This window comes from Cyanistes caeruleus, chromosome 5 (assembly GCF_971803275.1).
Source record: "Cyanistes caeruleus chromosome 5, bCyaCae1.hap1.1, whole genome shotgun sequence".
NCBI classification, from domain to species: Eukaryota; Metazoa; Chordata; class Aves; order Passeriformes; family Paridae; genus Cyanistes; species Cyanistes caeruleus.
In genome coordinates this window covers 59,631,081-59,649,293 of record NC_141705.1, presented here as the reverse complement: position 1 = coordinate 59,649,293, position 18,213 = coordinate 59,631,081, and the positions used below count along the sequence as shown (strand labels likewise).

General features: G+C 39.8%; 1 protein-coding gene and 3 long non-coding RNA genes across 9 annotated transcripts in view; 2 read left to right on the top strand and 2 right to left on the bottom strand.

Moving 5' to 3' along the window:
• CDS1 (CDP-diacylglycerol synthase 1) overlaps nt 1–15,121 on the top strand; it is a 249,811-nt gene extending 234,690 nt beyond the window's left edge. For all 5 annotated transcript variants that reach the window (XM_086889644.1, XM_086889643.1, XM_086889645.1 and 2 more), the window contains 10 exons: nt 416–513; nt 809–948; nt 2,507–2,565; nt 4,874–4,956; nt 6,444–6,531; nt 7,562–7,630; nt 8,538–8,690; nt 9,278–9,397; nt 11,135–11,238; nt 12,390–15,121. In XM_086889644.1, the coding sequence (XP_086745770.1) occupies nt 416–513; nt 809–948; nt 2,507–2,565; nt 4,874–4,956; nt 6,444–6,531; nt 7,562–7,630; nt 8,538–8,690; nt 9,278–9,397; nt 11,135–11,238; nt 12,390–12,519 (1,044 nt within the window). In that variant the 3' untranslated portion in view covers nt 12,520–15,121. The remainder of the gene's footprint in view (nt 1–415; nt 514–808; nt 949–2,506; nt 2,566–4,873; nt 4,957–6,443; nt 6,532–7,561; nt 7,631–8,537; nt 8,691–9,277; nt 9,398–11,134; nt 11,239–12,389) is intronic.
• Nucleotides 3,560–11,282, bottom strand: LOC111928858 (uncharacterized). Of its 2 annotated transcripts, XR_015286951.1 has the most exons (4): nt 10,858–11,282; nt 7,544–7,651; nt 7,367–7,451; nt 3,560–3,609 (listed from the first exon to the last, which is right to left on the bottom strand). It is a non-coding gene; the product is annotated as an uncharacterized LOC111928858 (long non-coding RNA). The 2 variants fall into 2 exon arrangements; XR_002864346.2 differs by lacking the exon at nt 7,544–7,651.
• On the bottom strand, nt 12,353–18,206 carry LOC147653163 (uncharacterized). The gene is made up of 2 exons (XR_015286952.1): nt 18,036–18,206; nt 12,353–15,652 (listed from the first exon to the last, which is right to left on the bottom strand). It is a non-coding gene; the product is annotated as an uncharacterized LOC147653163 (long non-coding RNA).
• On the top strand, nt 17,104–17,887 carry LOC147653164 (uncharacterized). The gene is made up of 2 exons (XR_002864345.2): nt 17,104–17,297; nt 17,438–17,887. It is a non-coding gene; the product is annotated as an uncharacterized LOC147653164 (long non-coding RNA).
• Nucleotides 18,207–18,213: the final 7 nt, after the last annotated feature.

The following is an 18,213-nucleotide window of genomic DNA, read 5'->3' as shown; positions in this document are numbered from 1 at the left end:
GTTGCACAGCTAGTTTTTTTTTCCATTGGGCCCAGAAAATATTTCTAGAATTAAATGTAAAGATAAAATTTAGCCAAAAGAAATAGGAGAGCTTTCTTTACAGGAAGCACTTCTGACCTGCTGCTCTCAAACTGTTTTAATGCAGAAAGGTGAGGAGGCTTCCCTTGTTTCGTGAGTATATTCTTGAAGCTAGTACAATGTGGGGTTTTTTCCCCTTCATGTACAATGGTTTGGAGATTTTTTTTAAAGTTTTAGATGGAGCATAGTTTTTCGTTGGATTTGCTTTGAAGCTGTTTTCTGAGTGGAATTTTACTTCAGAATAATGTCTTCCCTTAATTCAGGCTGAAGTGCTCCTTGCTGCCTGTAAGAAACAACTGCAGCATATTTACAGAGTTTTTTACTTCTCTTATTTTAGGTGTTAAGCATCCAAGTGAAGTGTTATCATGAAATCATTACTATTGGTTACAGAGTCTACCACTCGTATGATTTACCGTGGTTTAGATCTCTCAGCTGGTGAGTAGCAAGCTAAAATATCAGTAAGCCAGGATGTGAAATTGAAATCATCTTGCTCTCCTGTTGTGGTGGAATGACAGCTTTGTGGGTCATGTGCAGACATAAAACCTGACATCAGTCTCTAATATAGAATTTTCTAGTTGTGTTCCCCCTGTGAGCTTGGACAAATAAGTTGGCCTTTTATTACTTATTATTTTTACTTGTTATAAATAAATCAGTGTTTGTTTTGTTTTTAAGAATTGCATTTAATATATATTGTTTTAATAAAATAACTGTTATCTGTTGCATATTGCAGGTACTTTTTGCTGTGTGTGAACTACTTCTTTTATGGAGAGACTGTAGCCGATTACTTTGCTACATTTGTGCAAAGAAGAGAACAGCTGCAATTCCTCATTCGTTACCACAGGTTTATATCTTTTGCACTCTATTTAACAGGTAAGTGAAGGAAATCACAAAAATGAAAGAACTTGGTGCTGCTTTTTCTTATTTAATTAAAAATATATTTAACTGCTCCCCATCTTTATGCACTTCCAGTTTCTTTTTCCTCTTAATGCTTAAGGAAATTAGGTGTTTGCAGTTACATTTTTCCTGTGAAAAGATGAGTACAAATTTTGCATTCACTGAGAAGAAGAAAGCATCCTAAATAAGGAGATGATCTTGAGAGAGTTGAGATAATAGTGCTCAAAAGAGGTTGGCAAGCATTAATTTTGATTGCTGAAGACCTGGTGCTATTTTGGCAGACTGTAGAGATAACTTCTGTGTGTAATTGCTGTGCTGGGTTGATTCTTCACAGTGCAAATGTTTTCCTAGGTCTCCAGTAATAGGTTTTACTAACATATATTTTTAACTGATTAGTCAAAATGCCTGAGTCTTAATTTTGTCTGCAAGATATTCAGATACTTACCTCATGGAAAAATTTCTTCCATGTCCAAAGAAAAAAATTTTAAAAGCCTTTTTTCTAGGAAGAAGAGACACAAGTTGGCATTCTTGTGCGGTATAGCTTTGTGAACATGTAAATACGTTTTTTCAGCAATGCAGTTTAGCATAAAATTAAATCAGCTGAAGACTCAGATTGGATTAAGGGACAGGAGCCTGCTATGCTGCAAATACTTCTGAAGTGTACTAAGAAATCTGATCTTTGTGATGATCTGACAATTTTTCTGTTTTTTTGTTTGTTTGTTTTTTCTTAAATAAAAATTCTGCTCAGTGCTTAGATCACAAACTTGATACCAGTTTTGCAGAACTTGACCTTTTGCACCTGGCTTTGGCTTGGGGAAACTAATTTAAAATAGCCTTGTGAGCCTCACAAGGCTAAAACAGCCTTGTGAGCTGGTATGGGGAGACGTGACACAAGCCAAGCATGAGCAAAAGAAGGAGGCAGAGCATAGCAGAGCCCCTGGGCATTGGGGTTGTGGGGTCACTTAGGGGCTATCCCCCAGGTTCAGGGTCTTTTGAGGCCCTCTGGCCCCTTGTTGGTGCAGGAAGTTGCCATAGGAGAGAAGAGGTGCTCAATTAGCCACCCAGAAAATTCTTTTTGGTCAGCTGAATTCTCCAACACCTGTGCCTCACACTTGCATTGCATGCAGCCATATGCCTGTCTGGGGGAAAGGGGAAAGCTGGTCTTTTCCTTTCATTTATTTCTGTTAATTATTCAAAACTAATTTGTTGACCTGGCTTTTGAGTGGTTTTTAAAAGTGATGATTTCCTTTGTTAAAAATTGATGTCCAAAATGGGACCTTGTATGTGCCTAGATGGATGTTCCTTACTATTGGTTTACTGGTGATATTCTTTACTGATGTTAGCTAAACCTGTCTTAACTAAGTCATAATCTCGTATGAGAATAACTCTATATGTACTTTTAACTGAATATAGGCCAACACTTGTAGCAGCAGAGAGATTAAAAACTGCTTCAAAGGAAGATAATTACTGGTATATCACAGTTCAGTGTCATTAAATGTGAGATGGTACAAACCACACTTTCTTTATTTTACAGGATTCTGCATGTTTGTTTTGAGTTTAGTGAAGAAACATTATCGTCTGCAGTTTTACATGGTGTGTATTACCCACTTTGCTGTGGTCATTCATATCTTGAATGTCACTAGAAACAGTCATACCCATATGCTCATAAAATAGTTCAGAAGAGGGGTGTGGAAAATGTGCTTAAATTGAGAGTAACACAAAATCAAGTCATGCTGGACTGTATCTGTTCACCTTCTGGATGACGATGGTGATAGTTATTATTATTACTATTACTATATCCCAGGATGTGGCCTCTCAGTGAGTACAAGCTGTCCTTGGTGAGGCCTTGTGCATGTCCAACATGATATGTTTCCCTTAGTGATAGGCTGATATGAAAGAGGTTGCTGGAGAAGGGGCATGCAACCCCCTGCCAGGTCTGAAGCCAAACAGTTCAGCATTGTGTGGAAAGTGGTTCTTGTGACTCAAGTGTTGCGTTCTAGAGGCTCCACTGAAGTACCATGAGGGGAACTTGATCTTAACCCCTGCGTGGAATATTTATTCTGTGACACTTCACAGCTGTTCTGGTCTTCTGCTCTGCAGTGTCTCAATAGACCATTGATGTATTAAAAGAAAACAGAATTCTCATCTCTCATACCCACCTAATAATCAGCATAGTAGCTAAGCAACAGCTTGAACTTTTTTTTATGTGCATCATATACTTTGAAAACTAATTCTGTAATATTACAGGTTAAAACCAAAGCAAATAAAACACCCAAAACACCCCACTGACAATACCCCACTTCTATATAAGAGCGATTAGAAATCACAAGGAAACAGCAGTGCAGTACAGCTCCTGTCTTGAAAGAACTTGAGTAATCAGGCATTGCACAGTTTAAAGATTTCCTAAAGCTTTGGGAATGTGGTTAACCCTGCTGTTCCTGCACTGCTTTAGGTAGCCTGTGCCTCAGACTCTAACATTTACCACTGAGGATCCCCAATTCTAGACTAGGACTTAATTAAGCCTTATAATAACATGTAAAAAAATCTTTTACTCAAAATAATGTACCCTGTTTGTAGGAAAGCTTACCTGACAGTGAGATGCAGCTCTTCTAGGAGGTATAGTCTTTATCTTCTAATCTGCAAAAAAAAAAAACCCTTCTCATCTTCAGATTGGGACAACCTAAATATATTAACTTGCCATGATTTTTTTCCTTTTTCCCTTTCTGGAAAGAAAGTTAAAATGTGTAGTGTCAGTCACGTGACTTGGTGTCTGCCCAGAAAACATTAAAATGTGACTAGCCAGGAATTGCAACAAAACAGAGCAAAGCCACATATACTGTGTGGTCACACAGTGCTTAGGAAGAAAAGGAGAGAATATCCCATCCCTGGAAGTGTCCAAAGCCAGGCTGGATGGGGCTCTGAGCAGCCTGGTCTAGTGAAAGGTGTCCCTGCCTGTGGTGAGGGAGCTGGACCTGTGTGATCTTTAAGGTCCTTTCCAACCAAACTGTTCCATGATTCTAGTAGAGTAGGTGGTGTTCCAATGTCACTGGACAAATACTAAACACTTTGCTGCAGAGCTGCGTTAACTAACCAGCAGGTAAAGTTTTCAGAAACCTTTTGTCATTTCTTGTGCCCTCCCTCCCCCACTCTAAGGCTTCTTGAGTAGTCTTATATGGAAGTAGAGTCTGGCTGCCATAGGTAAACACATGTGATTAGAGAATTAAAGAAGTAGGACATTTTGAGTATAAATAGCCCGGACACTTAGAGTGCTTAACTTTGGTGTATCATGTGAAAATTACCAGTTCTTGATTTAGAAGTGCCTGGAAAACAAAATCTATTGCAGAATCTTTACTCATAACCTACTTGGAAACCACTTTATTGTACACTGGCTCTACAGATTGAACACCAAGTGCAAACAGTAGTACTGGACTAAATCACCATGCCCTTAAAAACTAGCACTTTATTTTTGCGTATCCTGGGAATTTTCATGTTTCATAAGAGTATTCTGAGAAAGATCCACATCTGTGTAACATGACTCTTTCATGAGTAGTTCATTGCCATTTTATTGTTACAGTTCTAACATGTCAGTTATATGTATATACAGAATATCACATTGCTTAAACTTCTTTGCTGCTTTCATGATGGAGGTGTATGTCTTACTAAATCAGATGTTAAAACTGCAGGTTAAAAAATTCTGGGTGAAGGTAAGTGATGAAGAGACCTGCTGAAGTTTCAGAACTTGCTTCAGAAAGCCAGCTCACTTGTGATATACTGTATGCACACATCTCTTGCATTATCACTAGAACTGGTCTTCTTGGGGAGCTCCTCAGATGTGCCAGGATTTATGGAGGTGTACGGGTCGGTGTTTTCACTAACTGTTGTGTTGTTGCATTGTTAACAGTTCGCATGGACTCATGTCACTTTGCTGATCACTGTAACTCAATCTCATCTTGTCATCCAAAATCTCTTTGAAGGCATGATCTGGTAAGGGGACAGTAATAAACTGATTTGTACCTCTATCGCACTGAAAGGTTGGTTCATTTGCGTAGATCTGGTTAGGGAATAATTGTGGGAATAGTTAAAACAGCACAAATTATAGGAGCATTAATGTCTAATAGAAAGGAGATCAGAGGATTTGGGAGTGATGAGGTAAAGCATGCAAGAGAGGAAGCAGAAACCTCTTTATCTAGACTGACAGACACAAGTCTGATAGTTTTGAACAACCACTTCATTTGCTTACAGAGGGAATAGGATCGATTGCATGCTAGGTCAAATAGTTTCCACATCATTTTGCTGAATAGATGAATATCCAGCAATTCTTTTGCAATTGCTTGGGAGCTTTGGGTTGCTCAGAGCTATTGAAGTTAGACCATTTAATTTGAAATCCCCAATCTGGCCACGTTCCCTGCAGCCTGTCCTGTCCAAATAAATTCAGAATACTTAAAATATTTTAAGAGTTTTAATCTTGGTTGAGGTTGGGCAATCTTTGTGTCCCATTTTCAGTGATACATTAAATTTTGGCAGTGCAGTTAAACTTGATTATGTAAAGCCACTCCTCAGAGAGAGGGTGTGTTTTCCAACCCCTCTACTTCTTCAGGGACAGAATAAATTTCAAGCTGAGAAAGAAGGAAGAAGCACGTGGAAGATGTTTTGTGTTCTTCCAAGGACATAATGCTGTATGTTCTCCTCTTCCTGATATATGTGCATCTGGGGAGATTATTGCAGACAAGGCATACTTAGAGTTAGAAAGCCCAAGGTCTTTGACAAAGTTTCTATATACAAATTATTTTCGTAGTGATTATGTTTATTTATCAAAAACTGAACCTAGTTGCTTTGCTAGCCTACTATTTCTTATTTCTGCTCTTGCTAGACAATTTGGCAGATGATCAAAAAATCTGACTTTTAGTCTTATTTAGACTTATTAATACATCGCTGCTTTGAAAAGGAGGAAAAAAAGAGAGCTTAATAGACTTGAATAACAACTTCAGATGCACTCTGCATTCAAAGAACACTTAAAAAGCTTCTCCAAACTGAAAAGAGGGGGGAAAAGGTATAAGGAAAACAATTTATTTTTTTTTTAAATTTAGCTTTCATTTAAATTTTTGGAGTAATTTGCTTGTTTTTATGTTACCAAGAACATTAACATGTTTATGTATCTTGATTTCTTCTTACCTATGGTCTTTAAACTTGATAGGAAAAAGCCAGCCTGTTCATGTTTTAAGCTCATGCACCAAAATAACACTTTAACTTGAACTAACATGAATCTGTTATGATCTAGTTTGGCTGAAGACTAAAACCAGTATAGCTAAGTGTGGTGCTCATGGGGGAACAAGGCAAACACATTTTGAAACATAATTCCTTCTAAATACTGCAGAAAAAGTTCCCAGAAAGAAATTCTACCCTTTCAATTTTTGTCCTATGTTTAGGTTCAGGCAGTTTTTCTTTGTGAAACTTCTAATGTCTTTCTCTAGGTTTCTGGTTCCAATTTCAAGTGTTATCTGCAATGACATTACTGCTTATATTTTTGGATTCTTCTTTGGCAGAACTCCATTAATTAAGGTAGGTGCTTAGGCACTTCCTCGCTAACAAGCTTTTACAATTTATAGCAATTTTGTTACTTGTTCAAAAACATGTTAATGGAAAAAAATACTTTGCACTGCATGATTCACATCTTTGCTAAAGAAGCTGAAACTGACTATCCTGTTCCTGAAAGTTTGTATATGGGAAAGTGGGATTAATGTGAATGTGATATTGGCATTACAGGATAATGCAGTTTGAGCCTATAGCATCATCATTTATAATTGCATTGTTTTTGGATTTCAGATGCAGGTTTGGCTGCATACTTACTGCACAGAAACTGTAATTTGAAATAAGACACTAGGTTATATATACCTGCTTCTCTTGTTGACCGAGAAGGGCTCAAGCATTAATCTTCCTATTCTGGTAGAATATGCAAGACCCCAGAGAAAGCCATGAATTCTTTTCATGATGTAGCCATGTTAACTTTTGGGGATTTTGTTGGTTCTGATACTAAAATGCTCTTAAATTGAAAATGTGATAGAATTTGGTGATAACTTGGCACACTGGTCTCTCTGGTTATTTGCTGTATTAGTTACCCAGTCTGTCTGCAGAAAGCTGGTATCTCCTGAGAAGCATTCTGAGAAGTTGTGTCACACCCAGGTTCCTGGCACTATCTAAATGGGCACTTGCTTGCAGAGCTCTCCAACTGAGCTGAGGTGTGCTTGTGCAGGTCTCCCAGCCTTCTGCTTGAAGTGACTTCAGCTGCTTAATCTGGGTCAGATGCAGCCAGAGGCCAGCAGCAGCAGAGGGGATGGAAGCTCTCCCTTCCCTCAAACTGGCCAGTGGCACCAACCAAAGTGTGGCTTTCCCCTACCTTGCCTGGGATGGGTCATGACCATACTCTTCTATTTATCACATTCAGTGGCTGCAGCTGCTGACATTCAGTATTTCACACAAACCTTTAAAAAACAAAGTAGGAGCTTAATTTTCACAAACAAGATCAAGAAATAGAGTAAAAAAGGGTGCAGTGATTTTACCGATGGACTAACACTATCTCTTTTGTGCCTAGCTCTCTCCCAAGAAGACCTGGGAAGGGTTCATTGGAGGTTTCTTTTCCACTGTTGTATTTGGATTTATTGTAAGTAACCGCAGGACATCCCTAGAACCAAAGAATGGTTGTGTTTGGAAGGACAACCTTTAAGACCATCTCATTACAAACCCCCTGCCATGGACAAGAACTCCTTCCACTGCCCTAGATTGTTCAGAGCCCATCTGACTAACCTGAACATTTCAAGGCATGGGAATTTCCTTGTATAGATTCAGTCTTTGTATTTTGATGTGAAATAACCAAATTCATCACTAAATTTACCTTAGATTCCTGAAAGCCTCACAGTTAGTGTGGTTTTTTGCCTACAGAATTCTGCCAATTCATAACTGGCTGGAAAGGATAGGCAAGGTTAACCCTCTCCTGAACAGATTATATTGACCTCTTTTTGCTGTTTCTGTTTCAGTATCTGGAATAGTTTTATCTATTACTTGCATCCCTATTTTGGAATTGAATTTTATCAATAGCATTATTTATGCTTTGTGAAGTAGTCCTTCTGTGTTACATGCTTTATAATGACATTTCTCCTGGAATCTAATGACAAGCACAGGTGATAATACCAGGATAAGTAATTTGTCACCAAGGTCAGTAAAACTCATAATAGCCAAGCTTAGTAGAAGAGATATTCAAGTTTTAATGGACAGTTGAACTACAAAAAATTATGAGTGGATTACACTTTTGGATTTTCTAATGCAGAAGATACAGTAGATACAAATCTGAGAGATGGAAAACAATTTGGGAAATCATCACTAAACTCATTGAACATCTGCCTTGTTGAGGCATTCTCTAGTTTAAGCAAGCTGATGTTTTTCCATTCTGTGTCCCTTATTAGAAAGATTTTTATTACCCTGAGTTACTGGTGATAAAGCCATTCATTAAAGCATGATTTTTGAGTGTAATAACAAATGTCTAGTTCAAGAGTTCTTGTTTTGCTTTTCAGTTTTCCTATTTTTTGGCTCAACATCAGTACTTTGTCTGCCCTGTGGAATACAACAGTGAAACCAACAGATTTGTGACAGAGTGTGAACCTTCAGAGCTCTTCCAAATGAAGAAATACTCTGTGCCACCATTGCTTCAGGCTGTATTGGGATGGGTAAGGAAAAAAAACCCAGGCTTTGGTTAAAATTGAAATCATGCCTCCCAGCTTAAAAGGGTTCCCAAACTATTTTAGAAGGGTATGCTGGTAAAGCTTAGGGTTAAGAACTGATTCAATACCATAAGGCTCTCTGTTGCTCATATGAGGGACGTGGTCACACACTCAGAATCACTGCTGGAGTCACCCGAGGGAACGTGGCTTGCAGCCTGCGTTCTCTTTGTGATCCACACAGATGCCACTTAAGCATTTTGCAGACTTATTTTTGAGGAGCAACCTTTGAAATTTTTGTGGGAAGTGGACAAAGGTTTGTTATGGCCTGAATTAGTGGCAAGCTGATGTAAAAACTGTAGAAGCTGTAGAACTTAATTCTCTTTTCAGCTACTGTGTAACTGCTGTTAGGATTGGAGTTTTATTCTCTTCACCACACAGCACCCTGTGTATTAGTGCCATTACTTCCATGCTGAGTGAAGAAATACTACCAGCAATAGTTACATGTAATGTGCTCTCTAACCCTTTAAATATGTAAGCTAAAAATGCCTACAATTGAACATATTGAAACACAGTGTTAATTATTTTTCGTGTAGGAAACAGTGAATATGTACCCATTTCAGATGCACAGCTTTGCGCTGTCAACATTTGCCTCATTAATTGGGCCATTTGGGGGATTCTTTGCCAGTGGATTTAAAAGAGCTTTCAAAATCAAGGTATGTAATGAATCCTGTAAGCCTCTAAATTTTGTTTTGGTTTTCTCTTTGGATTAGATAAATTGGTGGATTAGGGGTTTTTGAAATCCTTCATTGTAGTTGTGTTTCTACTAAGTTGCAACAATGTTTTGGCTGTATTTTAGTATCAGAGGCAGGACTTAGTTTTATCAGATCTGTGTGGGTGATATTCTTCAAACTTTGCATAGTCAGCATGTGACTTCAATGCTGGAAATCTGAAGAATAATTTGGTTACATCGTTTGGTCAATAATTACTCTTCCAAATCATGTTGCAGAAGTGGTTTAGACAAGCAAGATGTGAGATATACTTGACATGAAAGGCAATCTGTAGATGCTTCAGAAGTGCTGACAGTGGCTTACCCTTCAGATTTTGGCTGGCTGGTTTTTACCAGTGGTACTGGGGTCACAGGAGGATGCTGGTGTGTCAGGCTCACCAAAGCAGGAGATGTTTGGCTGTCTTTGCCAATACACTGCTGCCTTGTGCGCATTGGCAAATTATGTGACCTGCTACCCCCTGTTTATTGCAAGGTGTGCACTGTCGCTGGTGGCAATGCTGTCCTTGGCTGGTATGAAATGGCAGCAGGAGTATGGCAAGAGGGCAGCCCCAAATTTCTCCTGACCTCCTTTATGTCTTGGTAGGACTGCTGTAATTCTTATCCTTTTGTTACCTGGCATGTGCTTTGTACAGAAGTGTGTAAACCTCTCTGTTTGTGCTGAACTCCTGTGTATGTGCTTGTATTTACCCCTCTTTCTCATGCTGGTCCCAGCAGCTTGACCAGCACTTTGCTGGCCACATCATTCTCGTACCTGTAGGGCCACACAGCAAGACTGTTTGTGTGAAGGAGTTTGGGATGAAAAAAAATGCTGCTGAAAAGCAGCACTCATTCTTAAAGTAGAACATAAAAAAATTAGATTCTTTTTAAAACTTCTGGGCCCCAAAGTGATTGGGACTTAAGGACTGTTGGGAAGTCTGAGATATTGTGGAATTGCTGCTGAAGTCAGTGCACTCCATGCCTGCCCTGCACTGGGCAGGATGAGTTTAACTTGCTGGCCGTCACCCCATGTGACTGACTAAGGTCAGGGTTTTCCCTCAGAGAGGACACAAGTGAGTGTGGCTGACAGCAAGGATGTCTGAAGGTATTTTGATTGATAAAGCTGATATACAGACAAGATAGGTAACATAAAGATAGTGTATGGAGCTTTGTTTGTGTCAGAAATATATTTTTTAAGAAGCGATCATTTTTTCACAGTGTTTTTTGATTCTGTTAGATAAATTTATATTGTTTGCACATTTTATGGTCCCTGGTAGAGAGTAAAGCAAAAAAGGTATTACAGAGGAGAATTAGGTTCTGCAGAGGCAAGGAACAACAGCCAGCATCTTAAGAGATCTGCCATAAAATGAAGTGTATATAGGCACACAAGTGTTCTCAGTACTGGCATACCTGCACCTGACTTACTGCTGTCTTCTTGTGCGATACTGTGGACAAATTGCTGCTTCTCTTCTTTCTCATCTCACCCTTTGGCTCACCTTTGCAGTTAAAAACTCCTTCAGCAAAGGAGCCTCTTGCTAACTTTTGGCTCCATGAAGTGAAACCATGGCTTTCTTGCAGCCCTAATGTGCTGCTGCCGAGTGATAACATCCTGTTTCCTGGGAACCACTGACCATCTTTGTTTTGTTTTTTTTTCTTCTTTCCCCTTCTTGTCCTTCACACCCAAAAGGATTTTGCAGACACAATCCCTGGGCATGGTGGGATAATGGATCGCTTTGATTGTCAGTACTTGATGGCCACCTTTGTTCATGTCTATATCACCAGTTTCATAAGGTATGGACTTTTTACAATATTAACTACTGAGGCATGCACAGGACCTGCCATGAAGAATACAGAGGAGTTATGTTAGCATAGCAGAGATTGCAGGATGCTAAATAGGATTTATCCAGTCACTTCAAATACAGGACTATTAAGAAAACAATGTCTCTGCCTAGGATTTCTGTTGGGTTCAATGTTTCTGTGACTGCTGTTGAAGGTAACAGAATGTTGAAGGTACATTTCTGTGTACCTGAAATACCAGAAAGTTTTGTGTAGCAACCTATTAGAAGTTTTACTACAATTTACTGATTACAGAAAGGTGTAGTATGGGGTTTCAGGCAGGAGGGTTGTTCAGCATCTGCTTTCCATGTGTGGTTCCCGAAGAGCCTATAGGTTGTGAGACTGCAGTTCTTCCCATAAATTTCAATATTTCTCAGTTGCTTGGCTTGGGATTTTCTGTTTAAGATGAAAATGCTATAGCTAAAGAAAGGAGACAACTCCCTAAAATAACGCTCATCTTTACTGAACCACACCAACTTTCAAGAAGAAATCATGGGAATCGCAATTCTCTTACAACAGACATTTTAGCTTCTGAGGCTGGGGTGGTTCAAGGAACTGAATCAAGACATGCCCTTAGTTTTGTAAATGCATATGGCTGAATAATTATTAGATACCTAATTAGCAAGAGATTCTTTGCCTTATATTTGGTTCATTTTGGAAGTAGATTGTAAGTAAGTGGCTAGCTAAAAATGAGGCTGATATTTAGAAAACCTTGTTTTAATTTGCAGTTTACTGACTTGGCCAATTTCCCTTTTAATTCAGTAGTACATAGCTTATCTGGCAGGGAACAGATACAAAATGAAGATCTGCTAATAAAAACAGTAATTGCAGTGATAAAGGATGAATCAAAGAATCTTACTTGTCATAAGCCTTTTTAATATCCCCATTTGACAGAAAATAGAAATGCATTTTAGTTTCTGTTTATATTGAGCTAAGAGTATGCTTTCCTAGTAATGCTGGCCTGTGCATTGTGAGGATACAGACTGGGAGAAATCCATCATTTGGCACCATCAAGAAAGGGAAGGCATTGTTTGGGAAGAAAGAAGAAATCTAAAAGACTCTTTAGAGCTGTGGTCACTAAAAGAATTTATTTTTTTCATTAACAGGGGTCCAAATCCCAGCAAATTACTAAAACAGCTGTTGATACTTCAGCCTGAACAACAATTAAGTGTATATAAAACCCTGAAATCTCACCTCGTTGAAAAAGGGATCTTGCAGCCATCTCTAAGAGGGTAGTTTGTCAAAACAGAGGACTAGAAGAAAACTCCATCTACAAGAAACCTGTGGAAAAATGTTGCAGAAGTGCACATAAATAATGGCTAAAGGGAGAGTAGTCTGTGTTCTGAAAAAGGTGAATGTTTCCTGAAATTAATGTGAATGCTAAGACTTCCTACTGGGACAGTAAAAATCTCTTACTCCTAGAATAATTCAAATGCTTACAAAGTAATGGTACACAGGCTGTGTATTTACTTCCTGAGGTGGATGGCAGCAGTCTTTGTTCAGCACCCAGCCTGACACTATTTAAGAAAAAAATAATGAAATTCACTGTAAGTTTTTAATGAATTATTTAAAGCTGTATATCTTAGAATACCTTTTTGATCTCAAATAGTTACCGAAGTGTAAACACATCAGGGAGGCAGTAATTTCTATATAGGCTGATACTGAAATTACTATTGACCAGAAAACACTTGTTAGCCTGATCAAGGAAGTGCTTAGAGCCTGCTGTATCAGACTACTTGTATTTACTTAATTGTTATGAAGACTAAACCTAGCTGTGTTTTTAATTTAACAGCTTTCTTATGAAGCCATTTCATGCTTTCAAGTGAAAAGTACATTTATGGAAATAAGATGGGCATTGAAATACAGTTGGGCAGTTCAGGCTGTGCGGCTGCTTTTTTGTTGTTGTTGTTGTTAACCTTATAGATAATAAACAAGTGTGTACCTCCAGGAGTAGAGATTACCTGAGAAAACAGAATTCTTCAGCTCAATAAACAGATCAGGGAGAATCTGAAGCGTAAGTCCCTAGTTTCCATGGTGAGGTCAGTGTCTGAAGACAGTAATTCAAGCCTTATTCCTTGTGCCTCTTAAATGCTGTGTGGAATCGGGATATTTCCCTCTTTTTAAAAGCACTTTGAGGTCCTGAGTAAAAAGTGAGGTTTAAGTGGTGTGTACCAGTATGTTACTCAGTGAAGGCAGAAACCTTTATCCCATGAATGTGCACAGTGCAAGATAGGATGTGTGGTTCTTCTGCTGTGTGTTATTATTTATTAAGAAGACCCTCAGGCAAACTTGGGTAACCACAGAGGGGTTTGAATGGAGAATTTTTATAGAAAGCAGCTATTCTGTAGGATTAGTGGGGTATATGAGGAGAATTAATGCTCTATTATTCTCAATCCTGGTTGTTTTACAACTTTTTTTCATCATGTAACATGTCTTGAGGCAAATAAAAATATGAACTTTTTTGGAAATCATGAAAATTACTGCTGTACAAACAGAAAGCACAAATGCTGTTTTCATATACTGTAAATTAATACAATTGCATTTTTCCAACTAACTGTAAATAAGTTTCTCCACATACCGATGCAACATCTATGTGTGTGTATATAAATTATTAAAAGATGTATGTATATATACTAAAGATTAAAATTTAAATGGTTGGTGCTACTTGAGGATACAAACATGGAGAAAATCGCTTGGGTGGGTGATAAGATCTATCTGCAAAATTCAAGCTGCTTTTTGTTGAACACCATGTAGCTGAGACCACTGTGCACTCTGTTTTGCTCTTGGGCTTGTACAGCTTTTATATGGAAAGGCACACCCTTGTGAAGTCAGCAAAATCCATGTCTAAAGTAAGTCCTGTTGATGTCAAGTACTGACAGAGTTAAATTACGTCTGACCTGGAGATTGCTGTACCTGTATTGAAGGAACACTCCAAGAGGTGAAAAACATCACCTGCTGCTTGTCCATCAGTGGCTCTGTGACTTGACTTATTAGTTGGAGGGGCTGAAGTTCAGCCCTCACTCCAGATAGAGCATAACCTGAAGTTAAAAGGTAGCACAGCTACCTTTGGAAAGAAGGGAAGAGAAAATGAGAGGGAAACTAAAGTAGAATATCTTCAGATCTAGCTTTTAGATGAGGCTTTGGTTATGGAACTCTGGTAGATGTTATGATAAAACACAGCCATACTGGAGCTAGTATAGCTTTATCCTGGGTATTCAAAAAAAATCAAAATATTTAAAAAGTATATAGAGAATATATATGTAAAAGGGTAATTGCTACTTCAGAAACTTGAAATTTTTAGTGTAATTTTATAGCATGTACAATAAGGAACTTAAAATATATTTTAGTATTTAATACAACAGAGCATTTGAAATTAATTGCTATTTATGTGCACAATAGAAAATTCAACACTGCAATTCTGCTTTTCAATGTTAAAATGAAGATGGTATCCCCTGTGAACTCACTCATCAATTTTCTAGATAGAGTAATAGCTTCTTTCTGGTTTAAGCTTGGTGTAAATATGGCTGAGCAGGATCCATCACTGTGATGTGACATCTATGCTTGGTTACTATAAAGAGAATTTACCACACTGGCTTCTTCTGTTAGTTCAAGCATTGCAACATTATCAACAGGGAAGTTTAACTTTTTACACCAGTGATTCTTTTCACTTGCACTTTTTTCCAAGTGGCTATAATTACCTGCTGAGCAAAAAAGAAAAATGTATATTCTGTAAATATTGTAAATGGTATGAGCATATAATGTCTGTTTTAGTTCGACTGTTTCAATCTTTCATTGAAGCAGGTGTTATAAAAAAAATAAAATAAAATTTGGACAGAAATTCTCCTGTCTTTTATTTCCTATAGCATGTACAGTGGGTGTAGTTTTCTTAACAAGAATTTTTTATTCCTCTAGATTTGTATTCTTAATAGAAAGTCTGCTATTAATTTCCAACCTTTTGCCCCCTCAAGGCTTCAGACCATCCATGTCTATTGCTAAAACTTGTACAATGTGCCTCATGTCTGAAGATATACAAGCTTGTCATCTTTTCCTAAAGGTGTTTACTCCAACAATACTGATATAGACTTGTCAGTATTCACCATTTGTGGTGCTGATGGGATGGCAGCTGGCAGCTACCTCTCCCTGCTTTCCTGTTCCTTCCCTTTTAAGTCTTGGATTTGACTTCACCTCCTGCAGCCTCAAACAAGTCAGGTAAGAAATTAATCTTATTTCTAAATTACACAGACTATAACATCTGTTAAACACTCACCCTCAGCTAATTGTGTGTCTGCTGTTCACATCCTTGGGTTTTAGAAAACCTGTGGAGAGCACAGAGCTTTCCTGTGGTCTGCATCTACTTCCTCATGGTTTTCTGAGGAAAGGAAGGGGAAAATTAGCAGTGAGTTTTCTCCTGCTAGATAGATAATATAGATACTCTGTGCAAGTAACAGACAGGGACTGTTACTTGCAGAGAATCCTTTTGTCCAGCTACTACTACTACCTGCAGTAGTAGTAGCTGCTACTACTACTATTACTACTACTGAAGTGACTGGGCCAGTTGTCCCCAGCTCAACAGGAACTTGAGTTTTGAGCTAGTTCCACTCAGAGTTTTCAGAGCAAGAGGCTGGATTTTCACTTCTGCTGCTGGGACCCCGCTCTTTGATTGCAGGAAGTTAAATACTTGTGCTATCTGGCAGATATCATGCACACCTCTAAAGAAAACATACTGAGAGCTCTAATTGCCCAATAGGGGCTTATATTACCTACCTAGCTGGGCTTATCACTGGGGGTTGTATGTACTTGAAGGGTGTAGCTCTGCATACTTTGACCTTATTTCTAATGTGACAATCTATGATACAAGCATAGGCTATTCTGGGACAGGGAGAAAAGCAAGCTCTTCCAAACTCCATGCTGTATCATGTACAGCTTCACAAAAAAAGTTTCTGACTACAAATTCAGATGGAAGCAAACCTACAAGAACATGTCTGTTGGCAAGGCTGGTTCCATGGGCACCAAGGATGAGCCAGCCACATCCCTGAGTCAAGCATTGTTCGGCCATCACAGGGAGGAGCACCCAGGCCAGCTCAGCACCACCACACCCACAAGCACTGGCCAGGCACCATCTGCTCCTTCCTGGAAAGTGCCCTCAGTGCCAGGAGTGCAGGCAGAAGCTTGTCTGATGTCCACACAGCCCTCTGGAGACAGATCTCCTCTCCTGTCCCTGGCAGGATGGCAACAACAGTCCCTGTTCAGGAGGGCGCTCAGGGCTGTGTGCAGGGCATTCCTTGGCACCCACTGACCACGGGAGCAGGAGCAGCAGTGCCCTGCTCCCAGCACCAGGCAGGTGCCTGGAGATGGCTGCTCTGAGCCTCAGCAGCGTCCTCTGACAGAGTGACACAGGGAAGCACAGCAGGGATGAATGCAGGGACAGTGCCTCAGGCATCTGGCTGTCCTGAGGCCATTCTGCTGCCAGACTGTTCTTGGCCATGTCTTCATAACACCAGCCCATGACTACCCTTCTGACGCTCTATAATTAGATCTGGTTCATCATTTTACCACACACATTTTGCAAATAGAGTGTGTTTTATATCTATTTGAATATAATAGGTTATACATTTTCTAATAAAACTGTCAGTTTAGCCCAATTAACTGAGTTGTGTGTATTAAAAAAAATTGATCCAAAACTAAAAATATTGTTTTTATATGGTTTCTTATATCTTCCATGGAACATCTGCACTGGGAATGGAATCAGGCTCAGCTGCCAGGGCTTTGTGATGAGGGGCTACATGGTGCCCAGAGACCACTGTGACACTGCAGGACCCTGCCTTGGCCGTGGGGCTTTGGAGGAGCACTGAGCCCTGGGGTGCCCACTCTCAGGAGAGCACTTCCCTGCATCTCCCCTGGAGCCCCTGGCAGCTTTGCAGCAGAGGCTGTCAAAGACAGACGCAGAGAACCATTTCAAGAACGCCAGCACCCATATGCACAAGAAGCTGCCAGGCCTGGACTGGATGCGCCAGGTGGGGGACGGGGCAGGAGGGACAGGCTGGGGATGGGATGGGGCTGCATGGAGCTGCCTGGGGACTGGCCCTAATGGCACTGTGAGGGATGCTGTGCCAATGCAGCTGCCTCCATCTTCCACTCCTCTTCCTTCCTGGAGGTGGGACAAAGGCAGTCAGAGGCAGCATCTCAGGAGAGCAAGGCCCAGACTCCACCCATCCATGGGGACAGGCCGTCACTGCTTCCACGGAGCTCTCGGGATGGTGAGAACCACCCAAGCACCCTGACAAGCAAGAAGAGCCCTCCTCAGTGGCTGCAGTGGAACGGCCGGGCCCGTCCCAAGCGCAGGGCTCCAAGGAGAAATGCCACCCTGCCATGGCAGCAGGAGACACTGGAAGAGAACTCTCACAGCAGGAGGAACAGCTTCCAACCCTAACACGGATGCAGGTCGTGATGTGTCGATGACAGCCTGGCCATCCCGCTGCCAGACTACTCTTGCCCATGGCTTTGTGAGACCAGCCTATGATTCCCCTTCAGACATGCTATGATTAGATCTGTTTCATATTTTTATGACAAATACTTCACAAATAAAATTCATTGTACATATCTATACAATAAGTATTAGGTTTTCCTTTGGAATAGGAACCTAAACTGTCAATTTACCCAGTTTATCTGAGTTGTGTGCATACAAAAAAATTGGTTCAAGCCCAAAAAGCTGAGAAAAAGTAGTTTTAAATTTCATAGGGTATTTTTATTACCTCTAAAGCAGGTGACAACTTCTTCAGGTATCAGAACTATCTGTCTTATAGTTCTTATATCTGCTTAAGGTATAAGAACTAAGGGATAAAGTGCTTTTGTATAATTTCTTCTGTCTGCCGTGGAATATGTGCGCTGGGATTGGGATCTAGGCTCAGCTGCCAGAGCTTTGTGATGAGG